Source organism: Oncorhynchus keta, chromosome 28 (genome assembly GCF_023373465.1).
Source record: "Oncorhynchus keta strain PuntledgeMale-10-30-2019 chromosome 28, Oket_V2, whole genome shotgun sequence".
Taxonomy (NCBI): Eukaryota; Metazoa; Chordata; class Actinopteri; order Salmoniformes; family Salmonidae; genus Oncorhynchus; species Oncorhynchus keta.
In genome coordinates, this window is record NC_068448.1 from 12,413,284 (window position 1) to 12,437,759 (window position 24,476).

General features: G+C 45.7%; 1 protein-coding gene across 1 annotated transcript in view; it reads right to left on the reverse strand.

The window, feature by feature from the left end:
- Positions 1-7,124: 7,124 nt before the first annotated feature.
- Positions 7,125-24,476, reverse strand: part of LOC118372331 (fidgetin-like protein 2) — a 32,831-nt gene continuing 15,479 nt past the window's right edge. Inside the window, exon 3 of the mRNA XM_052484818.1 lies at positions 7,125-8,955. Within this exon, the coding sequence (XP_052340778.1) occupies positions 7,160-8,955 (1,796 nt within the window). The 3' untranslated portion in view covers positions 7,125-7,159. The remainder of the gene's footprint in view (positions 8,956-24,476) is intronic.

A 24,476-nucleotide genomic window follows, 5' to 3' on the forward strand; every position in this document is an offset into this window, starting at 1 on the left:
GCGCGAATTTTAACAGAATGTTCAAAAAAGTAAGGGGTAATCTTAAGAGGTTTTAAGACTACTGAACAATTACTAAAATCGTCACAGGACAATTTGCATTGACCCCCTCCCTTTTTATACACTGCTGCTACTCGCTGTTTATTATTTATGCATAGTCACTTCACCTGTCAGGTCCTGATCTTAGTTCCTTTTTTTTGTCTTTATTTTAGTTTGGTCAGGGCGTGAGTTGGGGTGGGCATTCTATGTGTTGTTCTATGGCCTGGTATGGTTCCCAATCAGAGGCAGCTGTTTATCGTTGTCTCTGATTGAGAACCATACTTAGGCAGCCTGTTTTCCCACTAGTTGTTTTCTGTTTTGTGTTGCTGCAACTTACAGGACTGTTTGATTTTTGTTTCACTCTTTTTGTTATTTTGTTTAGTGTTTCTGTTCCAATAAATATAACATGAACACTAACCACGCTGCACATTGGTCTGATCCTTCATACTCCTCGTCAGAAGAGGAGGAAACCCTTTACATCACCCCTACCTACATGTACAATTACCTCAACTAACCTGTACCCCCACACATTGACTCACTACCGGTACCCCCCTGTATATAGCCTCATTATTGTTACTTTTTATCATTACTTTTTATTTTAGTCTACTTGGTAAACATTTTCTTAAGTCTTTCTTGAACTGCACTGTTGGTTAAGGGCTTGTAAGTAAGCATTTCACGGTAAAGTCTGCACTTGTTGTATTCGCCCCATGTGACTAATAAAGCTTGATTTGATTTGTAGGTCTACTGCCTAACTACAAATCCATGTTACTGATGTGTGAAAATGTAACTAGTGTTTTGAATCATTAAATTATATTTTCATCAATTGGAGTGACTTCACTGACCTTAACATTGGGGTCAGCCCAGGATATGGATGTAGCCCAGGATATGGATGTAGCCCAGGATATGGATGGAGCCCAGGATATGGATGTAGCCCAGGATATGGATGGAGCCCAGGATATGGATGTAGCCCAGGATATGGATGGAGCCCAGGATATGGATGTAGCCCAGGATATGGATGGAGCCCAGGATATGGATGGAGCCCAGGATATGGATGTAGCCCAGGATATGGATGTAGCCCAGGATATGGATGTAGCCCAGGATATGGATGTAGCCCAGGATATGGATGTAGCCCAGGATATGGATGTAGCCCAGGATATGGATGGAGCCCAGGATATGGATGTAGCCCAGGATATGGATGTAGCCCAGGATATGGATGGAGTCCAGGATATGGATGTAGCCCAGGATATGGGTGTAGCCCAGGATATGGATGGAGCCCAGGATATGGATGTAGCCCAGGATATGGATGGAGCCCAGGATATGGATGTAGCCCAGGATATGGATGGAGCCCAGGATATGGATGTAGCCCAGGATATGGATGTAGCCCAGGATATGGATGGAGCCCAGGATATGGATGTAGCCCAGGATATGGATGGAGCCCAGGATATGGATGTAGCCCAGGATATGGATGGAGCCCAGGATATGGATGGAGCCCAGGATATGGATGTAGCCCAGGATATGGATGTAGCCCAGGATATGGATGGAGCCCAGGATATGGATGTAGCCCAGGATATGGATGGAGCCCAGGATATGGATGTAGCCCAGGATATGGATGTAGCCCAGGATATGGATGGAGCCCAGGATATGGATGTAGCCCAGGATATGGATGTAGCCCAGGATATGGATGTAGCCCAGGATATGGATGGAGCCCAGGATATGGATGTAGCCCAGGATATGGATGTAGCCCAGGATATGGATGTAGCCCAGGATATGGATGGAGCCCAGGATATGGATGGAGCCCAGGATATGGATGTAGCCCAGGATATGGATGTAGCCCAGGATATGGATGTAGCCCAGGATATGGATGTAGCCCAGGATATGGATGGAGCCCAGGATATGGATGTAGCCCAGGATATGGATGGAGCCCAGGATATGGATGTAGCCCAGGATATGGATGTAGCCCAGGATATGGATGTAGCCCAGGATATGGATGTAGCCCAGGATATGGATGTAGCCCAGGATATGGATGTAGCCCAGGATATGGATGTAGCCCAGGATATGGATGTAGCCCAGGATATGGATGTAGCCCAGGATATGGATGGAGCCCAGGATATGGATGTAGCCCAGGATATGGATGGAGCCCAGGATATGGATGTAGCCCAGGATATGGATGTAGCCCAGGATATGGATGGAGCCCAGGATATGGATGTAGCCCAGGATATGGATGTAGCCCAGGATATGGATGTAGCCCAGGATATGGATGGAGCCCAGGATATGGATGTAGCCCAGGATATGGATGTAGCCCAGGATATGGATGGAGCCCAGGATATGGATGTAGCCCAGGATATGGATGGAGCCCAGGATATGGATGTAGCCCAGGATATGGATGTAGCCCAGGATATGGATGGAGCCCAGGATATGGATGTAGCCCAGGATATGGATGGAGCCCAGGATATGGATGTAGCCCAGGATATGGATGTAGCCCAGGATATGGATGTAGCCCAGGATATGGATGGAGCCCAGGATATGGATGTAGCCCAGGATATGGATGTAGCCCAGGATATGGATGTAGCCCAGGATATGGATGGAGCCCAGGATATGGATGTAGCCCAGGATATGGATGTAGCCCAGGATATGGATGTAGAGTGAGGTAAGAAGGAGGAATGTTGTCATTCCAGTGTTTTCTGGAATTGGAACTCTTTAACAATCCAATTGAAATGCGAAATGGGAACATCTGATCCAAAACACATGTCATGCAAGGCCATGGTTGAGGGATAAATCATCTGGCACATGTATGAAGCTCCCGACCGGAGTTCAATTCCTCCATCCACCCTTCCCACTGTTTCTCCCACTGGCCTGTATCCTCTTCTTCTTCTGCATCCTCTTCTTCTTTTATAACCGTCTAAAGAAAGTCTGGTAATGTCCTGAAAATAAATGTATTCAAAAATGACTGACAAAGCCACAGTTCAATATTGACACATTTCTGTTTAATAGCGTGTGATAATCTTCTCTTAACATTGTCTTTTCTGAAGGAGACCATTATTACAGTTCAAAAACATTGTTATCAGTTTGAAAACAAACATAAAAAAACAGACATGAAATCAATACTTCATGTACAATATGTTGCAAAATGAGGTAGAAATGGTCACAGAAAATGTACAAGAACCAATAACAAAGTCACTGTAGTAAATAGATAACATAAGTAATAGATAACAGCCAACAAAAAGCTTTTTTGTTGGACAAACTGTTTTCGTATTCTTTTTTTTTCGCTCATTGGCTTTATAAAGACAAAACACTGATTACAAACAGGTGTATTGTAGACGTGATGGACTTCTGTGATATGATCCTAACATGCTGCTGCATTGGTGAAACATTTTCTCCATTTGTAATAATCTCATTTGAAACTTTGGCATTATATAGCGTTATCCCAGATCAATCCCGGACAGGGCTTTCTCTCTCAGTATTTCGGTTCAATCTGAGACTATTTAGTGACTATCCTATGACTATTTAGTCATATTGGGTGACTATTCTGTGATAATCAGTTTATCACCAAGTCTTTTTCCAAGAAATCAGTCAGACATTGTGAGCTCATTGCACTTTAAAAGGGCTACCTCATCCAATCATCAATACCTTCTAATGATCTGAGGCGTTCCTGCTAATGAACTCGGACTGGTACCATCAAGCATATATGTTTAGCGAGGTAATCCATTAAGTAAAAACAACTAAACAACTGACAGAAAAATTAACTAAATAAGTATGTTCTTCTAAATCTACATGTTTGACAAACATGGACGTTTTGGGGAATCTGAGCCTGGTGAAATGGCTGAAAGATGTTTAACGAATCACATGGGCTAATTATAGTATAGATATAGGCTGCTATTCATGAACTAAACTCTCATTACCTTTGTTTTAAACTACGACAGTTGGCCTCAAGCCTCAGGCCCTGCCAGATATGCAACACCTCCATCTTAAAGCTAATTATAACAGCGTGTAATGATTATTATCAATTATGTATCTTAATGTAGTTGCATATAAATGATTACATATTTAACCCATCTCTCAGTACCCTCCTAAGGCTGAGTTCTCCTGCTTGGTTTAAAGATGTATTTTTAGTTTATTAGCCCTACCATGTGGCCCATGGCACCCTATTCCCTATATAGTGCATTACGTTTGACCAAGGCTCTGGTCAAAAGTTGTGTACTATAAAGGCAATAGGGTGCCATTTGAGACAAAGTGATCAATATGTGCCTGAACCTTGGGGTCAGTGTGTTTGACCCGGCTGTATGGTATGACTGAAGACACCAGCTGTACTGAGGACACTGGGAGGCCAGAGTGGTGATATATCTAATCAGAGCAATGCCACTCCAAAAGGGGGGTGATACTACCAAAATGAGATTGCATTGGGAGGGGGGCATTACATCATCCTCTAGCGCGCCTCCATTCTACATAACTATGGTAACAGACCAATATTCATGACATCACGTCAGTACCAAACTGAACTGAATGACCTCATGTTTCCGGACTGTTGTTAAACAGAGTGGTAGGGATACAAACCTGTGAATAGGTTTTATTATTATTAGACAACATCTTCAGGTGCATTTTCTATTTTCTTCTGTTATATCTTGTCTGTGTCCAGGTTTCTTCTGTTATATCTTGTCTGTGTCCAGGTTTGAAATATAAGTGTAATTTAAATGTACACCTTTTCTTTATATATTTCAATAAAGATTTGCATCTATTACAATAAAATATGTATATAACATTCATTTGTGAATAGTACATATAAACACAATGCTTTGGGTTGATTTGTAAACAGTTTGTCCAACAAAAATCTAATATTTTCTGTGTTCAACATAACACTTCATAAACACAACCAGCCTTCCACCCCCCCAAAAAATAGACATTCAAATTTAAAAACATGTATTTATATTCATATATAATAATAAAACCATTGATTTTATGGCATCAAATATCCTGTGAAATACCTGAATTACATTCAATGTTACTCTTTGTAGCATTTTCAAGTGTCTCCCCAAAGGTATATGCACAGACAGCTGCAGTGTGTATGCAACAGGACTCTGTTAGGGCTCTTCTCTTTTTCCTCCCCTTCTTTCTCTCCTCCTCTTTCTCTCCTCCTCTACTCTCTCCACCAAGACCTGAAGATTACATACATTCTTTATTTCAAATTTCTGAGGTAAATTCATTTTTCCTGAGCATTTCAAACAAGGCTTCCGCCATCTTGCCTTACTGTGCCTGTGTGTGTTATATTTTGTGTTAAAGCAACATCCAAGGAGCCGCCATCTTGCCTTGCAGTGCCTGTGTGTGTTATATTTTGTATTAAAGCAACATTCTCAGGAACTGGTGAACGAGGAATGTATGATAAATCAACATTCAAATACATGTCTGGACATTATGCTTATGTCTTTGAATTATAGCGTTGTATATTGAAGCAATAAGGCCCGAGGAGGTGTGGTATTTGGCAAATATACCGCGGCTAAGGGCTGTTCTTAGGAACAACACAACGCTGTGGTATATTGGCCATATAGCATACCACAAACCCCCAAGGTGCCTTATTGCTATTATAAACTGATTACAAACGTAATTAGAACAGTAAAATTAAATGTTTGTCATACCCGTGGTATACAGTCTCACGGCTTTCAGCCATTCAATATTCAGGGCTCGAACCACCCAGTCTATAATCAAATACAGCACAGTATCATGACCAATGCGTTCCATTTCAACGTTTTTTTAAAGTTAGATTTTTGTAATGGTCATGATGTCATGATTTTGGTGAGAAGCTATATTTTAAGTCAATAACACATAATGATAAGAGACGATGAGCTACTATTGGTATTTTTGGGTTTTAAAAAAAAGAAAGGTTATTCAAATAGATCTTAAGCTCTTTTCACACCCAAATGAGCAATAATGATGCTAAATAAGGTGATAAAATAAGGTAATGAAATATAAAACACCACAGGAGAGGACTGATAATGAATAAGGTAATGACATCTAAAACACCACTGGTAATGAATAAGGTAATGCAATCTAAAACACCACAGTAGAGGACTGGTAATGAATAAGGTAATGAAATCTAAAACACCACAGTAGAGGACTGGTAATGAATAAGGTAATAAAATCTAAAACACCACTGGTAATGAATAAGGTAATGACATCTAAAACACCACAGGAGTGGACTGGTAATGAATAAGGTAATGACATCTAAAACACCACAGGAGTGGACTGGTAATGAATAAGGTAATGACATCTAAAACACCACAGGAGTGGACTGGTAATGAATAAGGTAATGACATCTAAAACACCACAGTAGAGGACTGGTAATGAATAAGGTAATGAAATCTAAAACACCACAGTAGAGGACTGGTAATGAATAAGGTAATCACATATAAAACACCACAGTAGAGGACTGGTAATGAATAAGGTAATGAAATCTAAAACACCACAGTAGAGGACTGGTAATGAATAAGGTAATCACATATAAAACACCACAGTAGAGGACTGGTAATGAATAAGGTAATGAAATCTAAAACACCACAGTAGAGGACTGGTAATGAATAAGGTAATGAAATCTAAAACACCACAGTAGAGGACTGGTAATGAATAAGGTAATGAAATCTAAAACACCACAGTAGAGGACTGGTAATGAATAAGGTAATGAAATCTAAAACACCACAGTAGAGGACTGGTAATGAATAAGGTAATGAAATCTAAAACACCACAGTAGAGGACTGGTAATGAATAAGGTAATCACATACAAAACACCACAGGGGAGGACTGTAATGAATAAAGTCCTGAGAGTAGCAGTCAGTCAACAGGGGGTTCTCCCAAATCAACCCTGGGTCCTGTTCATTAGGGCAAACGTTTAAAAAAGTTTTGCAAATGAAAACAAAAATGTGTGTTCTATGTTGGACGAGTCTAGGAAGTCCTGGCCCTATTCAGTCTTGTTCCTTCCCTGTTTCTGTATGTTTTATTTTGTTTGGTGCCTCATGAACTGATTATCCATTTCCTTGGACCATGTCACCTTGACAACACATTGCTGATTTATGTCTTGGATCACGAATAACCAAGATCTTTGGATGGAATCCTAACTAACTGGAGATGCACGTTGCGCTCAACTCGGCTTTCTGTAAAAAGCATCTGGCACGCCCACGTGGTAGCGCTTGGCGAAGCTCCGATGCACAGCATCCTGGAGCAGATCTGGCCTACCGGTGGCACACACCATGATCACCAGCCCAGGGGCTCCTCCCGCCGACCCTAACTCCATCTGGGCCTTCTCCAAGGCAGATAGCAACACCTGCCTCAACCCCTCCTCCTTCTCCATAGCCTCCACCTCACTGAGCAGCACCACGGAGGGCTGCCTCAACCCCGCCACCTGCAGTGTGGCCCCCAGGATCCCCTCAGCCTCAGCCTTGCCTTTAGAGGCTAACATGGCCCCACTGAGCCTATAGAAGGAGGCCCCAAGCTGGGAGGCCATGGAGCGTGCTAGGGTGGTCTTCCCACCTCCTCGGGGGCCGAATAACAGAACGGTGGCTGGGGGGCGGACAGTGGGGCTGGGCCTAAGACAGGGCCACAGCAGCTCCTCCTCCAGGGCAGCCTTGACGTGGGTCAGCCCAGCCAGCTCCCCCCATAGCAGGGCCGGGCTACAGTCCAGCAACTCCCCGTTGACTAGATCCAGAAGCCTGGGGTCTGGGCTCTTCAGGCCCTGGCCATGCAGGGAGGGGAGTTTATTGTTGTGGACCAGGGAGGAGTGGTGCTGCTGCTGGGTGAAGCCCTGGTTCTCTGACCCTCCTCCTCCTACGTTCTCCCCAGTCATCCCTGCTGGTGGGCTGTAGTCCCCTGCTAAAGCCACCCTGTATGGAGGAGACACGAGGGGCTGGGAAGAGGGCTTACTGGGCTTGAAGGCCTGGGGATCTGTACTGCCCGTGGTGAAGCCACTGTTTTCTTTATCTCCCACTCTGTAGGGAGAGAGAGAGTCCCCTCCTCCAGGCTTCACTGGGTCGTAGCCTGTATACTTACTGTATCTAGAACCATCCTCCTCCTCGTCTAATGACATTTCAAACGCCTTCCTCTTCAACCCACCTCCGGATTCTTGGTAGCCATAGCTACCCCCGACCACGGTGGGCCGAGACGGGAGGGGAGTGGGGGTGGCCAGCCCCGGGGGTAAGTACCCTGCAGAGGGGTGGCTGTAGGTGGGGCCCAGGCTGGGCTGGTGGGGGTAGCTGCTGGGGGGGTAGTTGTAGACCGAGGTGGAGAGGGAGTAGCTGGGCAACAGGGTGGGTGTGGGCTGGAGGGGGTGTTGGAGGGAGGCAGGGGGGAGTGCTGAAGGGGGCTGGGGGCAGTAGCCAGGCGAGACGTAGGTACCGTTGTAGCTGGGGCGGTTGTAGTCACCTGAGTGAGAGCCAGAGGAGGAGCTGCTACCACTATAACAAGACTCTGAGAGGTTACTGTTGACCCCCGACATATTGCTGGCCCCTGGGGGCCCTGCTGATGTGGCCCCAGCCTTCGGGCCCGACAGACCATCCAGGGACCCGGGGTAGAGCCCCTCTGCACTGTGGCTCAGGGGCCAGGGTTCCAGCTCAGTCTTGAGGCCAATAAGGCCCCCGAAAGCCCCTGGCTCTGGGTAGGTCCCTACAGCGGGCCCCGGTGGACGATCATATGGCAAGTCTAGAACATCACAGTACTTCTCTGCATAGCTCTTCAGCAGGTTGGAGGCGGTGAGGGCTGAGATGTCATCATTGGCCCAGGCGTAGCCACCTCGGCCAGCGGTGTAAAGCTCAGACTTGTGGGCCGGTGAGGAGGTGGTGGAGGACACATCCAGGTGCTGCTCAGGCCACTGGCTGAGGGACTGGCTGAGGGACTGACTGAGGGACTGGGCATGCTCCGGGTTCCAGTGCATCTTATACAGGCCTGGAGGACAGGACACAGACAGAGAGACATCACGTTATATACTGTAAGGTGCTGCTTAAAAACTCAGACGCACCGGTAGAATTGTCAAACATTTGCCTGCTGGGCCAGACGGATGACCAGGACGTGTACTCCTGGTGCGTTGACCAACTGGCAAGTGTCTTCACTGACATTTTCAACCTGTAATACCAAAATGTTTCAAGCAGACCACCATAGTCCCTATGCCAAAGAACACCAAGGTAACCTGTCTAAAATGTACCCGTAGCATTCACATCTGTAGTCATGAATAGCTTTGAAAGGCTGGTCGCGGCTCACATCAACACAGTTATACAGGAAACACTAGAACCAACTCCAATTTGCATACATCCCCAACAGATCCACAGATGACGCAATCTCTATTGCACTGGTGTGGGCTGTGTTAGTAGTAGTGTGGGCTGTGTTAGTAGTGGTGTGGGCTGTGTTAGTAGTAGTGTGGGCTGTGTTAGTAGTGGTGTGGGCTGTGTTAGTAGTGGTGTGGGCTATGTTAGTAGTGGTGTGGGCTGTGTTAGTAGTGGTGTGGGCTGTGTTAGTAGTAGTGTGGGCTGTGTTAGTAGTGGTACGGGCTGTGTTAGTAGTGGTGTGGGCTGTGTTAGTAGTGGTGTGGGCTGTGTTAGTAGTGGTGTGGGCTGTGTTAGTAGTGGTGTGGGCTGTGTTAGTAGTGATGTGGGCTGTGTTAGTAGTGGTGTGAGCTGTGTTAGTAGTAGTGTGGGCTGTGTTAGTAGTGGTGTAGGCTGTGTTAGTAGTGGTGTGGGCTGTGTTAGTAGTGGTGTGGGCTGTGTTAGTAGTGGTGTGGGCTGTGTTAGTAGTGGTGTGGGCTGTGTTAGTAGTGGTGTGGGCTGTGTTAGTAGTGGTGTGGGCTGTGTTCGTAGTAGTGTGGGCTGTGTTAGTAGTGGTGTGGACTGTGTTAGTAGTGGTGTGGGCTGTGTTAGTAGTGGTGTGGGCTGTGTTAGTAGTAGTGTGGGCTGTGTTAGTAGTGGTACGGGCTGTGTTAGTAGTGGTGTGGTGATGATAGTAGTGGTGTGGTGATGATAGTAGTGTAGTGGTGTTGATAGTAGTGGTGTGGTGATGATAGTAGTGTAGTGGTGATGATAGTAGTGGTGTGGTGATGATAGTAGTGTAGTGGTGATGATAGTATTGTAGTGCTGATGATTGTAGTGTAGTGGTGATGATAGTAGTGGTGTGGTGATGATATTAGTGGTGTGGTGATGATTGTAGTGGTGTGGTGATGGACTCTATAGACCCTATGGAGGAGGAGAGAGAGAGGAGGGAGAGAGACAGATAGGGGGAGAACTTCTACACCATTAAAAGGAACATCGGGGGGAGAGGGAGAAAGGAAGAGGGGAGAAAGAGAAACAGGGAAACAGAAAGAGAGAGAGGAGGAGAAACACTGAGAAAAAGAGAGAGAGAGAGCAAGAGAGAGAGAATGAGAAACACTGAGAAAAAGAGAGAAAGGGCGAGAGAGAGAGAGAGAGAGAGATGAGGAGAAACACTGAGAAAAAGAGAGAGAGCGAGAGAAGGAGAAACACTGAGAAAAAGAGAGAAAGGGCGAGAGAGAGAGAGAGATGAGGAGAAACACTGAGAAAAAGAGAGAGAGCCAGAGAGAGAGAAGGAGAAACACTGAGAAAAATAGAGAGAGAGAGAGAGAGAGAGAGAAGGAGAAACACTGAGAAAGGGCGAGAGAGAGAGAGATGAGGAGAAACACTGAGAAAAAGAGAGAGAGCCAGAGAGAGAAGGAGAAACACTGAGAAAAATAGAGAGAGAGAGAGAGAGAGAGAGAGAGAGAGAAGGAGAAACACTGAGAAAAAGAGAGAGAGCCAGAGAGAGAGAAGGAGAAACACTGAGAAAAATAGAGAGAGAGAGAGAGAGAGAGAGAGAGAGAAGGAGAAACACTGAGAAAAAGAGAGAGAGCGAGAGAGAGAGAAGGAGAAACACTGAGAAAAAGAGAGAAAGGGCGAGAGAGAGAGAGAGATGAGGAGAAACACTGAGAAAAAGAGAGAGAGAGAGAGAGAGAGAGAGAAGGAGAAACACTGAGAAAAAGAGAGAGAGCGAGAGAGAGAGAGAGAGAGAGATGAGGAGAAACACTGAGAAAAAGAGAGAAAGGGCGAGAGAGAGAGAGAGAGAGATGAGGAGAAACACTGAGAAAAAGAGAGAGAGCCAGAGAGAGAGAAGGAGAAACACTGAGAAAAATAGAGAGAGAGAGCGAGAGAGAGAAGGAGAAACACTGAGAAAAAGAGAGAAAGAGCGAGAGAGAGAAAAAGAAACAGAGAGATGTGAATTTTGCATTTATTAGGACACCAATATTAGCCGACACCAATGTCAACAGCTAGTCTTACTGGGCCAACGTATAACGAAAAAGACATTAGAGAAAATACGTTAGAATTTACATACAACTAAAAACATTAACATGTAGTGTGTGTGTGTGTGTGCATCTATCAGTTACACATACTGTACATGTCAATATGTCAAGATATCCCTCCAGTGGTGTGGGGGCTGTGCTTTGGCAAAGTGGGTGGGGTTTTATCCTGCCTGTTTAGCCCTGTCCGGGGGTATCATCGGATGGGGCCACAGTGTCTCCTGACCCCTCCTGTCTCAGCCTCCAGTATTTATGCTGCAGTAGATTATGTGTCGGGGGGCTTAAGTATGCTCTCTCTAATTCTCTCTTTCTTTCTCTCTCTCGGAGGACCAGAGCCCAAGGACCATGCCTCAGGACTACCTGGCATGACGACTCCTTGCTGTCCCCAGTCCACCTGGCCGTGCTGCTGCTCCGGTTTCAACTGTTTTGCCTGCGGCTATGGAACCCTGACCTGTTCATCGGACGTGCTACCTGTCCCAGACCTGCTGTTTTCAACTCTCTAGAGACAGCAGGAGCGGTAGAGATACTCTTAATGATCGGCTATGAAAAGCCAACTGACATTTACTCCTGAGGTGCTGACTTGCTGCACCCTCAACAACTACTGTGATTATTATTATTTGACCCTGCTGGTCATCTATAAACATTTGAACATGGCCATGTTCTGTTATAATCTCCACCCGGCACAGCCAGAAGAGGACTGGCCACCCCTCAAAGCCTGGTTCCTCTCTAGGTTTCTTCCTAGGTTATGGCCTTTCTAGGGAGTTTTTCCTAGCCACCTCGCTTCAATACCTGCATTGCTTGCTGTTTGGGGTTTTAGGCTGTGTTTCTGTACAGCACTTTGAGCTGATGTAAGAAGGCCTATATAAATACATTTGATTAGAATTGAAAACAAACACACAAAAAGTAGGTCACATCGGGGAGAGGCGTTGTGCCACGAGGTGTTGCTTTATTTGTTTTTTTAAAACAGGTTTGCTGTTCACTTGCGCTATGTAAGATGGAAGGAAATTCCATGCACACGTGGGCCTGGATGCACAATCCCTGTGCATTTTCTTGAATTTGTTCTAAACCTGGGGACAGTGATAAGACCCCTAACAGCAAGTCTGGTAATTGTTTGTGTCAGTGCTGTGTGTTAATTGACTATACAAACAACTTGGAATTTCCAACACATTAATGTTGCCAATAAAAACAAGACGTGGAGCAGTCAGTCTTTTCTCAACTAGTATTAATATTATCCCTTTGATTGCAATGAAGAGCAAGACGTGACACTCTGTTCTGGACCAACTGCAGCTTAACTAACCAGCTGCAGCTTAACTTTCTTTGCAGCACCTGGTCATATGGGGCGGCAGGGTAGCCTCGTGGTTAGAGTGTTGGACTAGTAACTGGAAGGTTGCAAGTTCAAATCCCTGAGCTGATAAGTTACAAATCTGTCCTTCTTCCCCTGAACATGCAGTTAACCCACTGTTCCTAGGCTGTCATTGTGAATAAGAATCTGTTCTTAACTGACTTGCCTAGTTAAATAAAGGTAAATATCTGATGCTAATATATGAATGTTATCTGATGCTAATATATGAATGTTATCTGATGCTAATATATGAATGTTATCTTATGTTATTGATTTCATTAACTTTATTTCTAAGGCTACATATAATAATATGAGCTATTATCAGCCCTTTCCTGGGTCGCTGATCAGCGACAGACATAATATGGAAAAGAGCAAACAAAGCAAGAGAAAACAATATACATTCAGCAGTCCATTAATCAGTTGGTGTGTGTACGTGTGTGTGCTACGAGGTTGAAGCTACAAACCCATAGGCTTGGCTCTCTTATCCCTTCCAGGCTTTTGAGAAGGAGGCTGGAAAATGAGCCTGCCATAACGGATGTAAGCAATGTCCCCACAGCTACCTTGTCCTTGAACCTCAGGAACTTGACCACTATTGGAATGGGCCTTTCACCTTTTGTTTTTTTAATTTATTTTACCTTTATTTAACCAGGTAGGCTAGTTGAGAACACCTTTATTTAACCAGGTAGGCTAGTTGAGAACACCTTTATTTAACCAGGTAGGCTTTGAGAACACCTTTATTTAACCAGGTAGGCTTTGAGAACACCTTTATTTAACCAGGTAGGCTAGTTGAGAACAAGTTCTCATTTGCAACTGCGACCTGGCCAAGATAAAGCATAGCAATGTGAACAGACAACACAGAGTTACACATGGAATAAACAATTAACAAGTCAATAACACAGTAGAAAAAAATGGGCAGTCTATATACAATGTGTGCAAAAGGCATGAGGAGGTAGGCGAATAATACAATTTTGCAGATTAACACTGGAGTGATAAATGATCAGATGGTCATGTACAGGTAGAGATATTGGTGTGCAAAAGAGCAGAAAAGTAAATAAATAAAAACAGTATAAAAACAGTATGGGAATGAGGTAGGTGAAAATAGACTATGTACAGCTGCAGCGATCGGTTAGCTGCTCGGATAGCTGATGTTTGAAGTTGGTGAGGGAGATAAAAGTCTCCAACTTCAGCGATTTTTGCAATTCGTTCCAGTCACAGGCAGCAGAGTACTGGAACGAAATGCGGCCAAATGAGGTGTTGGCTTTAGGGATGATCAGTGAGATACACCTGCTGGAGCGCGTGCTACGGATGGGTGTTGCCATCGTGACCAGTGAACTGAGATAAGGCAGAGCTTTACCTAGCATGGACTTGTAGATGACCTGGAGCCAGTGGGTCTGGCGACGAATATGTAGCGAGGGCCAGCCGACTAGAGCATACAAGTCGCAGTGGTGGGTGGTATAAGGTGCATTAGTGACAAAACGGATGGCACTGTGATAGACTGCATCCAGTTTGCTGAGTAGAGTGTTGGAAGCCATTTTGTAGATGACATCGCCGAAGTCGAGGATCGGTAGGATAGTCAGTTTTACTAGAGTAAGCTTGGCGGCGTGAGTGAAGGAGGCTTTGTTGCGGAATAGAAAGCCGACTCTTGATTTGGTTTTCGATTGGAGATGTTTGATATGAGTCTGGAAGGAGAGTTTGCAGTCTAGCCAGACACCTAGGTACTTATAGATGTCCACATATTCAAGGTCGGAACCATCCAGTGTGGTGATGCTAGTCGGGCATGCGGGTGCAGGCAGCGATCGGTTGAAAAGCATGCATTTGGTTTTACTAGCGTTTAAGAGCAGTTGGAGGCCACGGAAGGAGTGCTGTATAGCATTGAAGCTCGTTTGGAGGTTAGATAGCACAGTGTCCAATGACGGGCCGAAAGTATATAGAATGGTGTCGTCTGCGTAGAGGTGGATCAGGGAATCGCCCGCAGCAAGAGCAACATCATTGATATATACAGAGAAAAGAGTCGGCCCGAGAATTGAACCCTGTGGCACCCCCATAGAGACTGCCAGGGGACCGGACAGCATGCCCTCCGATTTGACACACTGAACTCGGTCTGCAAAGTAATTGGTAAAAAAGTAAAAAAGCGATTTTTGCAGTTCGTTCCAGTCACAGGCAGCAGAGTACTGGAACGAAAGGCGGCCAAATGAGGTGTTGGCCGGTGGTGGGTTTTCCAGTCCTGTGGGCGTTCTTCACCTCAATCTTCCTGTGGTGCATCTTCAGTTTCTCCGAGATACTTTCCCTCACTTTGTCCTCAGACTCCGTCCAGGTCTCATGTGGAGATTCTGCAATTCCGTCCACAACCATGTTGCTCCGCCTTGAATGTCCCTCGAGATAATCTGATTTCTTTGTCATTGTTATCATGGATTCACATACAGAACTGATGTCCTCTCTCAATGATTTCTGTCACCTTGCTGTTCTCCTGTTTAAGCTCATCGAGCTGACCCATGTAGAACTGCAAACTGTTCTTCAGGTATGGACCTCTCTGGTCAGGTCGTCCATTCTTTTATTAGTTGACTCCACCAGTATTTGGACAAAACACTTGAAGCTGTTTTGGTTTTGTTGTAACAACTGCTTGCAGAACTATTTTTGTTCATTTAAAAGATCCTTCACCTGTGATAGAGAGACACCACTGTCCTCAACGGTACTCCCGCCGGCTTTGTTCTTTGTCATGGTAACAACAGAAGGTTATGCTGTTACTCCTCACAGTTTCAGACAGGGCAGGTCGCAGGGAATATTGAAAACAACAACAACAAAATATCAAGCGTCTAGACAGCCCCAAGCCCGAGACAATCCCCTGTCCCAGCTACAAAGGCTAACCTCCCGCGGGCTGCGTTCAAGCCCTCAGGAAAACCCTGGTAGCTTGATAGGCAGCTAGCTAGCAGCTAGGCTAGCTGCTATACCAAACAGCTCCTCAGACCCGGCCTTGGTCAGCAGGATCACTGGAAAAATTGTAGCGTCCCAGCAACTGATGCCAACCGTGTCGCTGGATCCAAACTCAAAGGGGAGCTAGCTATAACCAAAAAATTTTCAAACGATTTTCAAAACCAACAAACCGAACTCTTCCTTGTCTCGTGTTCAACAGGAAGTGACGAGAGGAAGTGAGAGAGATAAAAAGAAAGAAAGAGAAAGAGAAAGAGTAAGAGAGAGACGAAGAGAGAGAAAGAGACTAAGCGAGAGAAAGAGACTAAGCGAGAGAGAGAAAAAATACTCAGGTCATTCCCATCTGTTGCAGGCAGCAGGACTAAACCAGGCAGCAGGACTAAACCAGGCAGCAGGACTAAACCAGGCAGCAGGACTAGACCAGGCAGCAGGACTAGACCAGGCAGCAGGACTAGACCAGGCAGCAGGACTAAACCAGGCAGCAAGACTAGACCAGGCAGCAGGACTAGAACAGGCAGCAAGACTAAACCAGGCAGCAGGACTAGACCAGGCAGCAAGACTAGACCAGGCAGCAGGACTAAACCAGGCAGCAGGACTAGACCAGGCAGCAGTAGGCAGTTTGTTAGCCGCCTAAGGCTCAATAAGGGAGCCAGTGTGTGACAGAGATGGATGGGAGCCCAGGGCAACTCATAAACCTGCAGTGGACAAAAGGAGGGAGTTGTCCTCTAGTTGCTCTCTCTCTGTCTGATTCTGTAATTAGATTTAGTTCTGTAGAGCAGCAGTGTCTCTATTCCCTCCACAATGACCTGAACAGGCTTTAATCTACATGTCTGCTAGTCCCAGATGAATCCAGTGTGGAGGTGGGCACATGGAGGGAGGATGCTAAGATCAGCAGGAGGAAATCAGGACAATGTAAATGGACTAGTGGGTTTTAGTTATGTAGTATTTCAGACACAGAGACATCTCAGTGAACTGTTCATAATCACACAAGATTATTGGTCAAATAAGAACCAGTTTAGAAAGGTTATAGGCAGTAACAACTACTGAGGTTCTCTCAGTCTCAGTTGTTTTGGATGCTTACTGAATGAAGATATCTGCTTTACTGTGTGAATGGAAGAGTATGCAGCCCAGTCCGGCAGACAAATGACCTAGTGGCCTCATGGGTGGAATGTTATTTATATAATTACTCATTCATTTTAAAAAACTGCAGAAAATCCAGTGTTTCTATGTCAAATGGTTTTGTTATATTTCAGTCTTCTGTGATGTATATAAAGTGTAATATTGGGATGCAAACTGAAAATGTAATACATTTTAACTCTACATCTGACATGGTACAGGTGTCATAACCATGTGTGTGAGGTGTATACTTTTGTTTCAAAGTAGATTTGTTTAAGACTACCAAGACACACTCTGTGTGACGCTGATTTAGTCCACTGCAGTTAAAGGGAAGGTTCACCCGTTTTGAATGTTATATTGTTTTTGTGAACTTCTGAGTGATGTTCTATCTATTCTCTGGGTCATTTCATGTTTTCTGAGTATCTGAGTTATTGGCGTTCAAGCAGGCAGAAATCCGGCCGATGTGACGAAGCATCGCGATAAAGTCTCTCTCACTACACTGGAAGTTAATAGGAATATGACTTTTAGATGGTGAAAACATCTATCATACATGTCAGATTACTGTCCGTGATCATAACTCAGGAGGACGTTTTCTCTTGAATTAGCCATAGTTCATATTTTTGCGAAATTCCTACCTTGAGAATTGTTTTATTTTACAGAGGGTCTAGGACATGCTTCCTATTTGTCTGCCTCTTTAGTCCAGGGTGCATTGCATGGTGCCGTTTCCAGAGATATTATAGAAATTAGATAGGAATTCAATGAATGAAGGAACGCATAACGCCCCCACCCAGCAGACTGTCGACTAATCGCGTTCACGTTGTCATGCTGCGTCACGTGGTTGCTAAGCTAATCATCACGCACTCCCTTCTCAAAGTCAGTGTACACGTCGAGAAATGTGCCTTTTTTTCCTCATAAGGGGCGGCAGGGTAGCCTAGTGGTTAGAGCATTGGACTAGTAACCGGAAGGTTGCAAGTTCAAACCCCTGAGCTGACAAGGTACCAGTCGTTCTGCCCCTGAACAGGCAGTTAACCCACTGTTCCCAGGCCGTCATTGAAAATAAGAATTTGTTCTTAACTGACTTGCCTAGTTAAATAAAGATACAATAAAAGTATGTATTGGTGTCATGATTCCAAAGCAATACGATACTACAGATGGCAAGGTCATTATCCCACATCTCGTAAAAGATTTGTCATGTTTTTACTTCCTGTTGACAAAATGTATGTTTGTTTTTTGAGCTAGCAGCCAATAGGCTCCCATTAACTCCTTAAAGGAGAGTTCTCCTGGTCCCAGAATCACCAAGATGAAGGGGAGGAAAAAGGTTAAAGAAGGATTTTTAAGCCTTGGGACAATTGAGACATGAATTGTGTGCCAGTCAGAGGGTGAACGGGCAAGACAAAAGATTTAAGCACCTTTGAATGGGGTATAATAGTAGGTGTCAGGCGCACTGGTTTGAGGGTGTCAAGAACTGCAGCTCTGCTGGGTTTTTCTCGCTCAACAGTTTCCCATGTGTGTCATTGGAGTCAACATGGTCCAGCATCCAAAAGACATCCAGCCAACGTAACACAACTGTGGGAAGCATTGGAGTCAACATGGTCCAGCATCCAAAGGACATCCAGCCAACGTAACACAACTGTGGGAAGCATTGGAGTCAACATGGTCCAGCATCCAAAAGACATCCAGCCAACGTAAGACAACTGTGGGAAGCATTGGAGTCAACATGGTCCAGCATCCAAAGGACATCCAGCCAACGTAACACAACTGTGGGAAGCATTGGAGTCAACATGGTCCAGCATCCAAAAGACATCCAGCCAACGTAACACAACTGTGGGAAGCATTGGAGTCAACATGGTCCAGCACCCAAAGGACATCCAGCCAACGTGACACAACTGTGGGAAGCATTGGAATCAACATGGTCCAGCATCCAAAAGACATCCAGCCAACGTGACACAACTGTGGGAAGCATTGGAGTCAACGTGGTCCAGCATCCAAAGGACATCCAGCCAACGTGACACAACTGTGGGAAGCATTGGAGTCAACGTGGTCCAGCATCCAAAGGACATCCAGCCAACGTGACACAACTGTGGGAAGCATTGGAGTCAACGTGGTCCAGCATCCAAAGGACATCCAGCCAACGTAACACAACTGTGGGAAGCATTGGAGTCAACATGGTCCAGCATCCAAAAGACATCCAGCCAACGTAACACAACTGTGGGAAGCATTGGAGTCAACATGGTCCAGCATCCAAAGGACATCCAGCCAACGTAACACAACTGTGGGAAGCATTGGAGTCAACATGGTCCAGCATCCAAAAGACATCCAGCCAACGTAACACAACTGTGGGAAGCATTGGAGTCAACATGGTCCAGCACCCAAAGGACATCCAGCCAACGTGACACAACTGTGGGAAGCATTGGAGTCAACATGGTCCAGCATCCAAAAGACATCCAGCCAACGTGACACAACTGTGGGAAGCATTGGAGTCAACGTGGTCCAGCATCCAAAGGACATCCAGCCAACGTGACACAACTGTGGGAAGCATTGGAGTCAACATGGTCCAGCATCCAAAAGACATCCAGCCAACGTAACACAACTGTGGGAAACATTGGAGTCAACATGGTCCAGCATCCAAAGGACATCCAGCCAACGTAACACAACTGTGGGAAGCATTGGAGTCAACATGGTCCAGCATCCAAAAGACATCCAGCCAACGTAACACAACTGTGGGAAGCATTGGAGTCAACATGGTCCAGCACCCAAAGGACATCCAGCCAACGTGACACAACTGTGGGAAGCATTGGAGTCAACATGGTCCAGCATCCAAAAGACATCCAGCCAACGTGACACAACTGTGGGAAGCATTGGAGTCAACGTGGTCCAGCATCCAAAAGACATCCAGCCAACGTAACACAACTGTGGGAAACATTGGAGTCAACATGGTCCAGCATCCAAAGGACATCCAGCCAACGTAACACAACTGTGGGAAGCATTGGAGTCAACATGGTCCAGCATCCAAAAGACATCCAGCCAACGTGACACAACTGTGGGAAGCATTGGAGTCAACATGGTCCAGCATCCAAAAGACATCCAGCCAACGTGACACAACTGTGGGAAGCATTGGAGTCAACATGGTCCAGCATCCCTGTGGAATGCTTTAGACACCTTGTAAAGTTGAAAGCAACTCAATAGTAGGAAGGTGTTCGTAATGTTTTGTCCTTCCTCAACATCTTTACTACATCTTCACCCTGTGCAGGATGGCTGATAAGGAACTTCTGGGTGTTTGCATATTTGCCTATGTTTATGTGTGTGTGTGTGTGTGTGTGTGTGTCCTCTCTCAGCCCCCTTAGAGAGGGAAGAAACAGATGTTCCATACTGACCGTTTTAGTAATACTGTCTCTGAGTCTTTGCAGTCATTGTGAGAGCTGCTCGTCCACCAGACATCCTCTCTGGTCCCTCGGCCCTGCCTGTGTGTGTGTGTGTGTGTGTGTGTGTGTGTGTGTGTGTGTGTGTGTGTGTGTGTGTGTGTGTGTGTGTGTGTGTGTGTGTGTGTGTGTGTGTGTGTGTGTGTGTGTGTGTGTGTGTGTGTGTGTGTGTGTGTGTGTGTGTGTGTGTGAGTGAGTGCGTGCGTGTGTGTGTGTGCGTGCTTGTGTGTCGTCCACCACTCGGACCATCCTGTTGGCTCTGAGACAAAAGCCTAGAGGATCCCAAGCTGCCTGAGGTCTAATTATGGAAATCTTACTAATCTATTCAGCAGCAGCGAGCCCTCTGACAGCCTTTGTTCCTGCAAGGGATTTATTGAAGGACCTGTGTGTGTGTGTGTGTGTGTGTGTGTGTGTGTGTGTGTGTGTGTGTGTGCGTGCGTGCGTGCGTGCGTGCGTGCGTGCGTGCGTGCGTGAGTGCGTGCGTGCGTGCGTGCGTGCGCGTGTGTGTGTGTGTGTGTGTGTGTGTGTGTGTGAGTGTGAGTTGCTGCCTCCTTTTGTAGCCTCCTCAACTGATATTAGCTTTATTTGGGGAGGCAAAGAGGAGAGGGTTTTAAGAGCCGAGGAGTGTCATCTAGGTGGGTCAGGTAGGTGGGTCAGGGTCGTATTCACTAGACACCAAACGGACAAAAACACACCAAAATGAGGAGGGACTACCTGAACTTTGTTGCAAAACATTTGCAGTTGCAAAATATTTTGCCATGGTTTGTTACATGTGCTCTAATCACAGGGCCATTCACTGATCTGGTATTCCTCATTTCCCCAGGGCACAATGGCTTTTCGGGTTGACTAAGTGAAACTGGGAGCTTTAGAGTCGTGATGGTGGACTGGAGCTGGTTTTCTCTGAGGCAGAGATTGAAACTGGAGCTTGGCAGGGAACCTAGTGTTGGAGAGTCCCGATGCTGTACACTGTTCCCGTGGGGCTCTTCCCCCTCTCCTCTTCTCCCTCCTCTCCACTTCCACCTATCATCTCCGCTGGCCACAGAGGAAAGGAGGGGATGGAGTAGAAAGGAGGGGAGAGGAGAGGATGGACAGGAGAGGAGAGAGGAGAAGAAGCAGTTTGTAAACAACAATAGCTCTCCCTGGATCAATCCAGTCAGCCTGTATTCAGGGAGAGAGAGACACGGTCCACCTCCACCCCCACCTTACCTACCAAACCCTGTAAACTAGCTACTTCCTTTACCACCCCCACCCAACCCATTAAAATCCTGTATACTAGCTATGTCCTGCACCAACCCCAGTTTACCTACCAAACCCTGTAAACTAGCTATGTCGTCCACCACACACACCTAATTCACCAAACCCTGTAAACTAGCTATGTCGTCCACCACACACACCTAACTCACCAAACCCTGTAAACTAGCTATGTCGTCCACCACACACAGCTAACTCACCAAACCCTGTAAACTAGCTATGTCGTCCACCACACACACCTAACTCACCAAACCCTGTAAACTAGCTATGTCGTCCACCACACACAGCTAACTCACCAAACCCTGTAAACTAGCTATGTCGTCCACCACACACACCTAACTCACCAAACCCTGTAAACTAGCTATGTCGTCCACCACACACAGCTAACTCACCAAACCCTGTAAACTAGCTATGTCGTCCACCACACACACCTAACTCACCAAACCCTGTAAACTAGCTATGTCGTCCACCACACACAGCTAACTCACCAAACCCTGTAAACTAGCTATGTCGTCCACCACACACAGCTAACTCACCAAACCCTGTAAACTAGCTATGTCGTCCACCACACACAGCTAACTCACCAAACCCTGTAAACTAGCTATGTCGTCCACCACACACACAGCTAACTCACCAAACCCTGTAAACTAGCTATGTCGTCCACCACACACACCTAACTCACCAAACCCTGTAAACTAGCTATGTCGTCCACCACACACACCTAACTCACCAAACCCTGTAAACTAGCTATGTCGTCCACCACACACACCTAACTCACCAAACCCTGTAAACTAGCTATGTTGTCCACCACACACAGCTAACTCACCAAACCCTGTAAACTAGCTATGTCGTCCACCACACACACAGCTAACTCACCAAACCCTGTAAACTAGCTATGTCGTCCACCACACACACCTAACCTACCAAACCCTGTAAACTAGCTATGTCGTCCACCACACACACCTAACTCACCAAACCCTGTAAACTAGCTATGTCGTCCACCACACACACCTAACTCACCAAACCCTGTAAACTAGCTATGTCGTCCACCACACACAGCTAACTCACCAAACACGTCCACCACACACACCTAACTCACCAAACCCTGTAAACTAGCTATGTCGTCCACCACACACACCTAACTCACCAAACCCTGTAAACTAGCTATGTCGTCCACCACACACAGCTAACTCACCAAACACGTCCACCACACACACCTAACTCACCCGACCCTGTAAACTAGCTATGTCGTCCACCACACACAGCTAACTCACCAAACCCTGTAAACTAGCTACCCACACACACCTAACTCACCAAACACTGTAAACTAGCTATGTCGTCCACCACACACACCTAACTCACCCGACCCTGTAAACTAGCTATGTCGTCCACCACACACACCTAACTCACCAAACACTGTAAACTAGCTATGTCGTCCACCACACACACCTAACCTACCAAACACTCGTAATCAAATGTTTGCAGAGTGCATGAAGCCTCTCTCCCTATAAACTCAGATGTGGGTTGAAGAGCTGTTTATTTAATCAGGGGCGCAACTTTGGTTTATCCAGTCGGAGTATCACTCCAAACAGCCTACCCGACCGCTCGGAGATGTCCACATGGTCCTAAAGAACACCGCTGCCTTGTTCTGTATCACATTCCATTGATTAAACATTCCAATGATCACATTCCATTGATTAAACATTCCAATGATCACATTCCAATGATTAAACATTCCAATGATCACATTCCAATGACTAAACATTCCAATGATCACATTCCATTGATTAAACATTCCAATGATCACATTCCAATGATTAAACATTCCAATGATCACATTCCAATGATAAAACTGATGGGGACAAAAATGCCATTTCAGACATGTCCCTCCGTCCCCAGTGCCCCGGTATTAAATGGACAGTATCTTCCATTGATGTACCAACTAACTTATTCCCCTCATTTCTGCCGGGGCGGCAGGTAGCCTAGTGGTTAGAGCGTTGGGCCAGTAACCAAAAGTTTGCTAGATTGAATCCCTGAGCTGACCAGGTAATAATCTGTCGTTTTGCTCCTGAACAAGGCAGTTAACCCATTGTTCCCAGGTCGTCATTGAAAATAAGAATTTGTTCTTAATGAATGTTCCTACAGCAGTTTGTTTTTAAGGGAAAAGCACTTAACTACTTACTGGTTTTTGTTTAAACATTGATTAATTGACAGACACTGAGAAATACTGCTGATATTGTGTGCAGCAAAAGCGAATCCCATGTAAGATCGTCGGTCGGTATTTTATAGTCTCCTTTTCAACGCTCTCTAAAACACTCAAACTCCTCTGAAGTAAATATCTTAGATGTGTCACTGTGCTTCTTGCTCGTAGTTTTGGAAACAACTGTTCCCATCCCCCGTGCCTACTTCCCTGCTACCCTGCTCCACTAACCTAACGCACGTCCACAAATGGTCAGCCACTTATCCCCCCTCCCCTTTAACAAAAACAGGGTCCCTATATATATATATATGTGTGTGTGTGTGTGTGTGTGTCCACTAATATATCAAAGAACAGCTGTCTGAAGGCTCTGTGATGACAACTCACCCCTTCCATCTGTCTCCTTCCTCCTTCTCCTCCTCCTCCCTTATTCCCAATCATCTCTTTCCCCTACAGTCTCTCTTTCCCTCTCCTCTACAGCTCTGCTCCATCGTTTCCTTCCAATCTCTCTCTCCCCCTCTTTATAATCTCTCTCTCCCCTTCTTTATAATCTCTCTCTCCCCTTCTTTATAATCTCTCTCTCCCCCTCTTTATAATCTCTCTCTCTTTCTCTCCCCTCTTTCTATATATATATTTATTTCTCGCTCTCCCCTCTCTCTCTGTTCTCCTTCTCTCTCTCCCCTTCTTTATAATCTCTCTCTCTCTCTCTCTCTCTCTCTCTCTCTCTCTCTCTCTCTCTCTCTCCCTCTTTATAATCTCTCTCTCTCTCTCTCTCTCTCTCTCTCTCTCTCTCTCTCTCTCTCCCCCTCTTTATAATCTCTCTCTCTCTCTCTCCCCCTCTTTATAATCTCTCTCTCTCTCTTTATAGTTTTTCTCTCT